Source organism: Rhinoderma darwinii, chromosome 7, assembly GCF_050947455.1.
Source record: "Rhinoderma darwinii isolate aRhiDar2 chromosome 7, aRhiDar2.hap1, whole genome shotgun sequence".
In the NCBI taxonomy this organism is placed as follows: domain Eukaryota; kingdom Metazoa; phylum Chordata; class Amphibia; order Anura; family Rhinodermatidae; genus Rhinoderma; species Rhinoderma darwinii.
In genome coordinates, this window is record NC_134693.1 from 102785089 (window position 1) to 102798127 (window position 13039).

Consider the following 13039-nt stretch of genomic DNA (forward strand, 5'->3'; position numbering starts at 1 on the left):
CGCTCGTCCCTCAATAAATAAGCCCTCATACCGCTCTATTGACTGAAAAATAAAAAAGTTGTGGCTCTTGGAACGCGGGGAGGAAAAAACTAAGAAGGAAAAGAAAAAAATGGATCACTCCAGAAAGGGTTAATTACTTTCTAATGAAAAACCATTTATGACCACACGTGGGGTATTGCCGTACTCGGGAGAAATTGCTTTACAAATGTTGGGGTGCTTTTACCCCCTTTATCCTTTGTGAAATTGAAAAAAATGCAACATTTTAGTGGAAGAAATGTCGATATTCATTTTCACGGCCTAATTCTAATAAATCCTGCAAAAGACTTGTGGGGTCTAAATGCCCACTATATCCCTAGATAGATTCTTTAAGTGGTGTAATTTCCACTTTTGGGGGGTTTCCCCTGTTTTGGCCTCTCAGGGGCTTTGCAAATGCGACATGGCACCCAAAAACCATTTCAGCTAAATTTGAGCTCCAAAAGCCAAATAGCGCTCCTTCCCTTCTAAGCCTTGCTGTGGGTCCAAACAGAAGTTTATTACTACATATGGCATATTTCCGTAATCGGGAGAAATTGTTTTACAAATGTTGGGGTGCTTTTTCTCCTTTATTCCTTGTAAAAATTAAAAATGGCTACCTTTTTTCAGAAAAAGATTTTTACCTTTACAGAATAATTTCAATGAATTCAGAAAAACAACCGTGGTGTCAAAATGCTAACTTTACCCCATGAAAAATTCCTTGAGGGGTGTAGTTTCCAAAATGGGGTCACTTTCCGGGGGTTTCCACTATTTTGTTCCCTCCAGTGCATTTCAAACGCGACATGGCACTGAAAACTATTGCAGCAAAATCAGAATTTCAAAATCCAAATGGTGCTCCTTTCCTTCTGAGTCCTGCTGTGGGTCCAAACAGCAGTTTATTACCACATATGGGGTATTGCTATAATCAGGAGAAATTGCTTTACATATGTTGGGGTGTTTTTTCTCTTTTATACCTTGAAAAAATTAAAAATTTCTACGTTTTTTCAGAAAAAAGTAGATTTTCATCTTCACAAACTAATTCAAATAAATTTAGCAAAAAAACTGTGGGTTCAAAATGCTAACTATACCCCTAGATAAATTCCCTGAGGGGTGTAGTTTCCAAAATGAGGTCACTTTTGGGGGTCTTTATTGTTTTGGCCCCACAAGACCTCTTCAAACCTGACATGGTACCTAAAATATATGCTAAAAAAAGAAGGCCCCAAAATCCACTAGGTGCTCCTTTGCTTCTGAGGCCTGTGTTTCAGTCCATGACCGAACTAGGGCCACATGTGGGGTATTTCTAAAAACTGCAGAATCTGGGCAATAAATAATAAGTTAAATTTTTTGGGAAAAACCTTCTGTGGTACAGAAAAAAATGTATTACAAATGGATTTTGTATAAAAAAAAATGAAATTTGTAACTTTCACCTCTACTTTGCTTTAATTCCTGTGAAACGCCTAAAGGGTTAATACACTTTCTGAATGCTGTTTTGAATACTTTGAGGGGTGCAGTTTTCAAAATGGGGTGAGTTATGGGGACTTTCTAATATATAAGACTCTCAAAGCCACTTCAGAACTGAACTTGTCCTTGTAAAAATCGCCTTTTGAAATTTTCTTGAAAATATGAGAAATTGCTGCTAAAGTTCTAAGCCTTGTAACGTCCTAGAAAAATAAAATAATGTTCAAAAAACGATGCCAAACTAAAGTAGACATGTGGGGGATGGTAACTAGTAACTATTTTGTGTGGTATTACTATCGGTTTTACAAGCAGATACATTTAAATTTAGAAAAATGCTAATTTTTGCAATTTTCCGCTAAATTTTGGTGTTTTTCACAATTAAATACTGAATCTATCGGGCAAATTTTGCCAGTAACATAAAGTCCAATGTGTCACGAGAAAACAATCTCAGAATCGCTTGGATAGGTAAAAGCATTCCGGAGTTATTACCACATAAAGAGACACATGTCAGATTTTAAAAATCGGCTTCGTCCTGAAGGCCAAAACAGGCTCAGTCCTGAAGGGGTTAAGAGTGGAACGCTGATCAGGCAGCTATGGGGCAGATCCACTTTATCCAAGTTGAAGGGTTGTAGTAAATTTGTTTTTTATCAAAGGGGTTTCACATTTTGTCTTCATTCCCAAAGTAAAGTAGTCACCCCTAGGTCATGAACATTCTAAGGTCGCCCATACACGAATATAATTTAGCATTCCATTCTCCGCTGTATTTCCAATAATAGTAGAGCTGTATTCTGGGGGATGAAGTAGTTCACGCAGTTTTGACCATCTCCCATGTAGCCGCTGTGATTTGGCTCTACAAATGTATGAAGAATAATCTGCATTCTGGTTTTCTTGAGGCTGCTTCTATATTTATTCCTTAAAACAAACAGATACTTATCTGCTAAGTCCATACATGTATAGGTAAATATGTAACAAAATGATCTGATTTTCAGTCATACGAGGACTTGGTGCAACGTCTTGAACCAGTCATCATGGAGCTGGAACGGCAGGAGAACGTGCTGGTTATCTGCCATCAAGCAGTCATGCGCTGCCTGCTGGCCTATTTCTTGGACAAGACTGCAGGTGAGGGCAGGACACTTCATAATAAGAAATATATATATATATCTTCCATTACACTTCTGCTTTTATATAGGTTCTCTACTATAACCTACAGACTTGCAGTTTACTAGATATACGTGTGGTTCTGTCGCTGAAACATAGCCTAATTTATTCAGATAAACACGTGACCGCTGCGATAAGTAACTGCAGAGGCCAGAACTGGTAAACTATGTGAGTGTACCCTTTTTTTTTTTTTTGCCACTGACCAACAGAAAAATCTTCTCTTTGTAGAGATTGGTTCATACTTTCACATTTAACCTATATTCATTTTTAAATAACATGTAGTAAATTGGAGTGAATACTTTTGTATTTAATTTAACACCCCAAAATCCCCGTTGGAGACGTCAACTTTGCAGTAAGGCTGAGTTCACACTTTGTGATTTTTATGTTGCAGTTTATGGGTTTTGTTGTTTTTTATTTTTATTAACCCCTTAATGACCGCCGATAAGCCTTTTTACGGCGGTCATTAGTGGGCTTTATTCTAGAGCGCCGCCATTCTACGTCGCTGCTGTAGAATAAAGGAAACAGAGCAGGGAGCCGTGAAATCTCCCTGCTCTCAGCTGCTAGAGGCAGCTGAGGGCTGGGGGCGTCCCTGCTCTGCCGGGTGAGATCGATATTAGTATCGATCTCACCCGTTTAACCCTTCAGATGCGGTGCACAATAGCGAGCACCGCATCTGAATGGTTTTGGAGAGCGGGAGGGAGCTCCCTCTCATCTCACTGACACCCGGCGATAAAATCGCCGGGGGTCTAATAAAGACCCCCAGGTCTGCCTGGAGCGAATGCCTGCTAGATCATGCCGCAGGCATGACCTAGCAGATGCCTGTCCGTTTTAAACGGACAGGCAGTAATACACTGCAATACAAAAGTATTGCAGTGTATTATAATAGCGATCGGAGGATAGTGAAGTCCCCTAGTGGGACAAGTAAAAAAGTTTTAATAAAGTTAATAAAAAAAAAAAAAGTGAAACAAAAAAAATGAAAAACCCACTTTTTCCCCTTACAAAATGCTTTACTATTAAAAAAAACTACAATAAAGCAAAAAAGTTACACCTATTTGGTATCGCCGCGTCCGTAACGACCCCGACTATATGGGTATGTGCACACACACTAATTACGTCCGTAATTGACGGACGTATTTCGGCCGCAAGTCCAGGACCGAACACAGTGCAGGGAGCCGGGCTCCTAGCATCATACTTATGTACGATGCTAGGAGTCCCTGCCTCTCTGCAGGACAACTGTCCCGTACTGTAATCATGTTTTCAGCACGGGACAGTAGTTCCACGGAGTAGCAGGGACTCCTAGCATCGTACATAAGTAGGATGCTAGGAGCCCGGCTCCCTGCAGTGTGCTCGGTCCGGTACTTGCGGCCGAAATACGTCCGTCACTTACGGACGTAATTAGTGTGTGTGCACATACCCTAAAGCTGTTACATTATTTAACCCGCACTGTGAACGCCGTAAAAAATAAAATAAAAAACAATGGAAAAATTGCTGTTTTCTGTTAATCCTGACTTTAAAAAAATGTGATAAAAAGTGATCAAAAAGTCGCATCTACTCTCAAATGGTACCAATAAAAACTGCAAGTCGTCCCGCAAAAAAACAAGACCTTATACAGCTATGCCGACGCAAAAATAAAAAAGTTATAGCTCTTCGAATGTGACAATGTAAAAAATGGCTTGGACATTAGGGCCCAGAATGCAAGCAGGGGGAAGGGGTTATGTACTGTTTTTTGCTGTATTATGATGGATCCATCAACAGATCCTCTTCATTTCTTTGGGGCTCGTTCCGATACTAAAGAGCTAGATGTTTTTAAAAACTGGGACTGTGCAGGGAGGAAACAAAGGAGGGATGGCACCAAGATACCCACAAAGGATTTACAAACTTCCACGGTTGAGAAGAGGCCTATTAGACAAATAATAATTGATATAAATAAGAAAAATACGAATAATCGTGGTGAATGTCACTGTGGAGATTTTTTTTAAATATATATATATATATATATATATATATATATATATATATATATATATATATAGCTCTTAACTGATGTTAGTCTCTTTCTCTTACAGAACAACTGCCTTACCTCAAGTGCCCCCTACACACTGTCCTGAAGCTTACGCCTATAGCTTATGGTAAGACTCTTGCTGCCATATCTTTTTCTAGTTGCCTCTTCCTTGACTCTGTGCTCAACTGGATCCATGTTTGCTGTTAAAATATTCTGAATGGACCTTATGGTTTGTGGAGAACCCGGCACGTGAGTCAATAGGCAACATATCTTGATCCTGTATTAAAGAGTACCTCCAATTATACAGACATTATTTTCTGACAGCAGCACGGACTGTCTATAGTCTGCGCTGCCGGCGGCTCATAACTCTGCAATAGGAGACTGAGCGTCCTGCACTGTCTCCCGTATCCAGAATGTCCGCCAGCGCTGTAGAATGTAATGGGATCCTTTTGCGCTGTAGATGAGAGCTGTGGAGACTAGCCGGACACTGCCTGCTAATGCAGAGTTATGAGCCGCCGGCAGCACGGATTATAGACAGTCCATGCTGCTGTTAGGAGCAAAATCGCTCATACAAGTTATTTGGAAAAATTCTCATTCTGCACACTCCTGCACTATAATCATTTTTCTAAATAATGTCTGTATAATTGGCGGTACTCTTTATGGCTAAGGGTTTAGAAGACTAAGGCCTTTTAACGAGGCCAAGTAGCTGAATATCTTCCTTATCTGGAAATTTACACAAAGCATCTTCTAGCTCGTTGCTCTGGTATCTTCTGTTTCCCTCACATTGAGAAAGTGGCACTTCAAATATGAGGGCCTCTATTAGAAGTACATAAGGGGTTAAAGCCGTTAAGCTCCCCATCTCTGAGTTTGGGGGCGCTGGGGCGCAGCTTCCACAGTCCTTCTAATAGGTTGTTTATCGAGACACTGACATGGTTCTCCTACTGAAGCAGCGTCTGAACGTCCTTTTCATGACTGTAGCGCTAAGAGGATGTCACGGTTCTCCTGTCAATCCTGGTGACTGTGTATTTCTAAGCAGCATGGTATAGAAGTATAATATACCATGAACTCTAATTGGTCTGTTGGTTTAATTGGAATCATTAACATTATTGTTTTTTTTTTACAATTGCTAATATGTTGGCATCTTCTATCAGGTTGTAAAGTGGAAATGATCAGTCTAAACGTGGATGCCGTAAACACGCACCGGGATAAGCCCGAGGTAAGTAACTTGTGGTCAATGAATGTCTCTATACGTCCCAGTCATAAAGAAGATATTAACATAATTTAAAAGCTATGTAAACCTTTGAAAACGTGTTTTTTTTTTTTTTTGTTTTTTTTTTAACAAACTATTAGTATTTTGTGCAACTTTGTTATTTGTTTTTATTAAAAATAATTTTTACTGTTCCGATACAGCTTCTGGATACATAGAAGCTGTATCTTGCTCTGTTAGGCCTCATTCACACGGCAGGTTTTCCCGGCCGGCTTCCGGCCGTTCATAAGCCGGCCGGCACCCGGCTGCATTAGGAATAATAGACCCCTAATGGGGCTATTCACACGACCGATTTTTTGACGGCCGGGAAAACCGGGCGTCAAAAAATAGGACATGCTCTATCTTCGGCCGGGTACCCGGCCGCCCGGCTCCCATAGAAGTCTATGGGGCCGGGTAATACACGGCCATCACCGGGATGTGTCCCGAGTGATGGCCGGGTTTTCCGGCGCTTGCGCTCTATCTCCTCCTCCTCACAGCGCAGAGTGCATGTGAGGAGGAGGAGTTGATGCCATTCGGACGAATGGCATCGCTGTACACTGTGTGGCAGGGCCGGGGTGTACAGCAGGTGGAAGGGAGCGCTGCGCTGGCTCCCCTCCCCTGCTTGTTTTAAAAGCTCCCTGGCCCGGCGACACCTTCGATGGCGCCGCTAGCAGCGGCTGCTACTACTGTAGCGACGCCACTATAGCAGAGCGGGGAGGTATCTCCCCGCTCTGCTATGTGCTAGCCGCACTTTAGCTCCTTGAAGGAGCGGAATCCCCGTGTTTTCTGGGATTCCGCTCCTGGACAGAGCGCTTGATGTCTCTGTCCATATCTGGGCAGTGACATCAGGGGAAACTCCTGAAGCGGAATCCCCGAACACATGGGGATTTCCCTTCAGGAGTTGCCGCTGATGTCACTGTCCAGATCTGCCCGGCACGGATGCAAAACTTAATGCAAACCGGCCGGGCAAAATGGCCGATTTTACCGGCCGACACTCGGGCTCGGGAACGACCCGGTCGTGTGAATCCCGCCTTATCTGAATTTGTCAGGTCAGTGGGACTGGCTTCTTCGGTGACAGCGGGTCCTGCGTGTCTGATCTGCATGATCCACCTGTTACCGATCACATCTTAGTTGTCAGAGTCATTCAGGACATTCAGTCACCGAAGCAGTCAGTCCCGCTGACCTGACAGATTCGGGTTTCGGCACAGGATACGGCTTCTATGTATCAAGTAAAAATATTTTTTAATTAAAACATTACAAAGTTGCACAAAAAACTCTACACAGTTTCAGTAAAAAATAAAAAGTTTTCAAAGGTGTACATAACCTTTTAATTCTAGACACTGGGAACCAGAGTGTAAAGATTTACAACATCCACAGTTTTGTAAAAAAAAAAACACTTGCTAACTTTATATGTGTCTCTGATATATCATCCTTAAGGAATGTTACCCCATTTTTCTACCTTAATTCTGATATATTGGTAGTTTTGTGCGTAAAATGTTCTTTTAGGTCCCATGCATCTCGATTGGGTTCCACTAGATCAATCCAAAGCTTTCATTTTGTCTTTCCTCAGCCATTCAGATCTAGGCTTGCTGTTAGATTATTATGTTCGGTTCTGTTCATTATTGCATCGTGGTTTTAATTCATAATGGAAACCATGAAGTATAGCCGGATACCATAGGCATCTGACGGAACACATTGACTTAGAATGGTCTGTTGGGCTCCGCCGAGTTCTTCGTCGTTTTTCTCTTCAAATTTGACGGAATCTTCAACAGAGGCTCCAATTCAGTTATGAACATAGCCTTACTGCATCAACCAAGCTTTCTCTTTACAAAGAGATGGAGTAGGAAATGACAATGTAGGGGACTATCCCTGGGAAACCTTATTGGAACCCCTGCCAAAAGAGTCACTTTAAATAACATGCCGTGTAAGGCAGGGGTTACATATAGATAGCAGTGGTCTTGCTCTTCTCCCATGAATTCCATTTTTCCAATCTTTTTCTTGTTGTGGAGTTATGAGCAGTGAGCTCACGCCCAGTCAAATATTAGTCAGATCTAAAAGCCAGCACCAAAAAGTTAGGAGCCAATTACTACATGTTTTATGGCTGGGTCCACACAACTCTGTTGAGAAGAGATTGCTGAACGTTTATTGGCAGAGAGAGATGCAGGAAGCTACAGAGACATGTGCAGGAGGAGCATATGGCGCTGTCATTGCTAACTCTGCCCGGCAGGAGCGGTCTGTGATTGCTTCTGCAGGGAGAGAAGGAGCAGGACCCTGTCAGAGACCAATACATGGAGCTGGATGCGGACACCAGCTGGAAGCATCTGGCTGCTGAATAAAGGGCCAGAGGCAGAACCTGTAGTGTGCAGACGTGGTGACCGTGACCCCGTCATGGGCTTTACACAGATGCACAGGTTCCCTTTAAATTACTTCTAACTGCTTTTTTTTTTTTTAGTTTTTGTTTATATTAAAATATGATATAAATTACTATTAATTTAAAATTCTGCATCATCATTGTCTGATATTCTGCTCCTTAGAACGTAGATATATCCCGGCCATCTGAGGCAGCCCTGATAACTGTGCCTGACCACCGTGGACCCACCAATCATGGTGCCTGTATTCATTTTTATTATTGCTGCCATAAGTAATCTCCTGCTGCCTGAACTGATCCCAATCCTTGTTCATTTCACTCATTTAAGTTTAATTTTAAGCAATTTTATGGATAATTGTATAATTCTAAGAAAATTCTCCCAGCCTTACAATCCTAGTTGTGGAGTGTCTGACTTTTAATTAACCTCAGAATAAAATCTGTATCTACTGAACGTGCCGTCATGTGTACATGTGAAATATCATCACGCTATTAATTGGAAGTTGCTGTACTCTGACTGCTGAAGTACATGTGCTCTATAAGTAGGAGTGGAATATAAGGGACAGTGATTTGGGGCCCCACCATTTATATGCAGTTAGGAGCAGCGGGAGGAAAGCAAACCAGTCTTGTGTAGCATTGTAATTCATCGTTACTACAGTCAAGAGTTATACAGCTTGATCAATATACGGTAAAAGAAGATGTGATAGAAGAAAAACAATCAATTCCAGAGCTAAAAGAAACAGATAAGATAGCCCTGCAAAGTAATGTTCACCTTAAGAGTCCATTCACACGTTGAGATGCGGTTAGAACTGCATTGGAAAACGGCATGTGTTTTTACCGTGATTTGGCGCGTTTTTTCGATTCAGTTGTGTTAGGAGAAAGCAACCGCATTAAAAAACACACTAAATCGTGGTAAAAGCACATGTGATTCTAACTGCACCACAACTGCAATGTGTAAATGGCCCCTTAATGAGGAGATCCAGTACAGAGCACAGATCATTGTAGGTTACCGGAGTATCTGCTGTCTACACGTCACCAGTTACCCCAGATGTACGGATGGACCCAGCGACATAGATGGTAGTTACATAGTGACAAGTTGGCATCTGTCAATAAAAACCTAGTCTATGTATATAGCAATAAACACTATGGACTGGCAGTGTATATACCAGAGAACACTGCTATATGGTTCATGATGAAACCCTCGGTTTGTATGTGGCTAGATGGATAGAGGTGTGTGTATATGTATGGGATTTTTATTTTTTAAATAAAAATGTCTATCAGTGTGATTGGTGCAACTCTATAATTAGGTTTTATTAAAACGTCTTTTTACTTTTTGAGCTATAGCTGCTCTGTATTCTGTATACATGGTAGCTGTATCATTCCCTAAATCCTGTTCCCGTCAGGCCAGCGTTATTGTTACCTGTTATCCATCACATCTAAGTTCATAACTTATGATATAATAGATTACAGGTGGATCCTGCATGTCCGAGACACACAGGACCCGCTGAGTCTGGACCTGTCAGGGCTTGGCGAACGATACAGCTGCTCTGTATAGAGACTACAGAGCAGCTATAGCTCAAAAAGTAAAAACTACTATTAATACAAACTAATTAGAAAGTTGCACCAATCACGCTGAAAAAAAAACCCTTTCAAAGGTGTACATAGCCTTTAATGCATGAGTGTATGGAGAGTGGACTGATAAATTGTTCCTAATCATTCTGGAAGATCAGATTTGGCTTTGAATCGTGTAAAACGTGTTTGTTAGTAAAGTTTTTCCCATCTAATGTTTGTTTCCGCTCTCTTTCAGAATGTTGAAGTAGATCGCACCAGTGAAGATGCTTTGCAGACTGTACCGAATCATCTTTAGCCACGGGTGTAACCCCATATCCTCCATCTCTCTATCGCAATGCAGTACCCGCTGGCAGCTGATGGGGTTAAGACGAACAGCCTTGTCTTTTTAACTGTAGAACTGCACAGTCTTTAGTGTTCAGGTGGTAAAACATTATTTTCAAAGTCACAAGTACTGTGAATTATATGTTCAATTTTAACACTCCTCCTTTTTTATATTGGGAACATACTCATGTTATTTTTGTAGCTTTTGTGTTTTTGGCCATTTCAATGCATTTTTCTTAAGTTATGGCAGCTGTGCTATCTTACTACATTCAGGTTATATACGAAAAGCACAAACAACCTATGAATTATTACTGTTAGTTCACCTGTGGATCACCAGTGCTGTGGGGCTTTTCTGCCCCCAGAGGGCAGACGGTAGAAAACACTTTATATAACCTGCAGCTACACAGATTATAGTTTAAAGGAGTTCTCTGGTTTTAGCAAATAAATGTTATTTGTATCCTTTAAAAGTTTTATATAGTTTTCCAATCCACTTTCTGTATTAATTCCTCCGTTTTCAAGATCTTCTTATTGTTATTCAGTAGGAACAGTCATTGTTTTCTTCCAGCGGATACAATTCTGTCCATGGTCATGTGATGGACACCAGGGTTGCCCACCATTTGTAAATTCCTAGACAGTCCATATTTTTCCAGTGTCCGTGAAAAAAAAAATTGATGCGTCCAGGATATTTTTGAAGTTGATGGAGTTTGTGCCAATTATTGGGATTGTAATTATTATTGGTTTAGAGGTCACGGTACATGCTGCTAATGTGTTCAGATCACTATTCTAAGTTATAGACCTATTTTACGTATAATCTGTATGATCTATTGTGGTTTTTTTAAATTGTCCGTAAAAAGAATGTTTACTGTCCGTGATTTTTGTGTGGAAAAACCCCACTTATCAGGTTGGCAACTTTGATGGACATAGAGGTGCCCGGCTCGTTACAGTATGTGTATCAAAGCTGTGTACTGTAACGATCCCAGCACCTGTGTGTCCGTCACATGACCATGGACAGAATTTTATCCACTGCAAGTAAACAATGAAGGTTCCTACTGAATAACCACAAGCCAAGATCTTGAAAACCAGGAATTAATACAACGTTTTTATTGGAAAACTATATAAAAAAAAATTAATTCTGAAAAAGAATAACATTAATTTGCTTTAACCGGAAAACTCCTTTAACAGCTCAGTCTTGTTACTCTGTGATGTAAAGTGTGTTTAGCGCTGGTAGTGTTTACAGGAAAATCGCATTTACCTAGTCCGCTTATCACATCTGTTTGAGACCGCACCGAAATCAAGTCATACAAGAGGTGGTGGGCATCATGTGATGGGCAGTTTGGATGACATCACTTATTTATGCCACATTATATTGTTAAATGGTAACTTCGTAGACCAAGGAAACCAGTAACACGGTACTGAGATTTTTTTGTGTTTCCAGTATTGGTTGAAATTGGACTGGTGGTGTCTGGAGTCACCGGCAAGGTATTGTCCCAGCGTGCCACAAGTCTTCCGTAGGAGCAGGGTTGCTTGGAATAATCACGTGGTTTGGTTATAGACTGATCTTACGAACTGTAAATTTCCACTTTTTCTTTGAAGTTTTATATAGTGGGGGGGGGGGGGGGGGGGGGGGAAATCTTCTGGGACGCTGATATTTTCCCAATTCATCTCGCTCTGTAAAGCGTCAGGCATTGAGATGTATTTCAAAAAGGAGAGTGGTGATGGTCTTGGGAAAGGGATTCCCACTATTCTTAGCCTTTATCCACCAGGCAAATATTCAAGTGTAAAACAAAGAAAGAAACATCTGGGAACCTAAGAGGTAGATAACTTGGGCTTTACATGGAATGGCCTGTAATTTCGAAGTGTCCATAAAGGGCATTCGTGTTCTGGGTTCTGCACTTGCCCATTATAAAGTTATTCCATACTTTTGCGAGATTTCTCCCCTGAAACAATCCACACACAAACTCCGTCCATGCGGTTGTGCACTGATCAAACGGATTCATATGCAGATGTTTTTAATCTGAACAAGGCTTCTTCTGTAAACATTTGTCTGTAACCTTTTATATTTTTATGGTTTATGTGTGAAATGAGACGGCTTAACACTTCAGCTGCTGGGTGATGAGGGCATTGGGGCTAGCAAGCAATGTGCAATATGTATAGTATCGTTCTCTAAGATTTACCACCGTCCTTGCATAAAGGAGGTTAAAACAGGGATTTGTTTTTTTACTTTTTATGTTTCTAACTGCACCAAAATTCAACGCAAAGACAAGAACTTTCTTCATCCGGAATCTTTATGTACAGTACAGAAGATTTTAATCTAAGATAGAGTTGTACATATATTGTTATAGGAGAACGAACACATCTATATTTAAGACCATTTGGTATGTTTTAGAAATGTCATAATTGTTCTAAGTTTATATCCACCTCTGCAACCATTTTTTTTTTTATTGTTTTCGTGCATCTGAAATGAAACCACTTTGAGAAAAGTCTTAAAAAAACTAAATGTAAAGTTTTGTGTCTACATCTCCAATGTAGAATGTTTCCATGATCAGACTACGAACAAACCCTGTGTAGTCTGATCCTGCAATCACACTTCCTTCTGTCTGTCCCCTAATTCTTACTAAGATATATCTGGTACTTTGAAGGGGTTATCCGGGTTTAAAACTTTTTTTTAGGGTACCGGCTCCAGCCCTCATGCTCAGCGGCATTCCTGTTGATTTTTTGTTTACATGTACATAGCATGTGACTGCTGATGACAATGAGAGGGCTCAGTGGGAGCTTAGCGATAGTGAATTGTATTTCTGGCATAATGCCAGGAATACAACACCTGACCACTGAGCCTCGCACATAGCATGTGCCCGCTGATGGCAATGTGCGAGGCTTAGTGGTCAGGTGTTGTATTCCTGGCATT

General features: G+C 41.0%; 1 protein-coding gene across 3 annotated transcripts in view; it reads left to right on the forward strand.

Annotated features, from left to right (window-relative positions):
* PFKFB4 (6-phosphofructo-2-kinase/fructose-2,6-biphosphatase 4) overlaps nucleotides 1-10261 on the forward strand; it is an 85531-nt gene extending 75270 nt beyond the window's left edge. For 2 of the 3 annotated variants that reach the window (XM_075833739.1, XM_075833737.1), the window contains exons 11-15: nucleotides 2460-2589; nucleotides 4695-4757; nucleotides 5782-5846; nucleotides 8411-8483; nucleotides 10049-10261. In XM_075833739.1, the coding sequence (XP_075689854.1) occupies nucleotides 2460-2589; nucleotides 4695-4757; nucleotides 5782-5846; nucleotides 8411-8483; nucleotides 10049-10056 (339 nt within the window). In that variant the 3' untranslated portion in view covers nucleotides 10057-10261. The remainder of the gene's footprint in view (nucleotides 1-2459; nucleotides 2590-4694; nucleotides 4758-5781; nucleotides 5847-8410; nucleotides 8484-10048) is intronic. The other variant, XM_075833738.1, reaches the window with a different exon arrangement.
* The last annotated feature ends 2778 nt before the right edge of the window (nucleotides 10262-13039 follow it).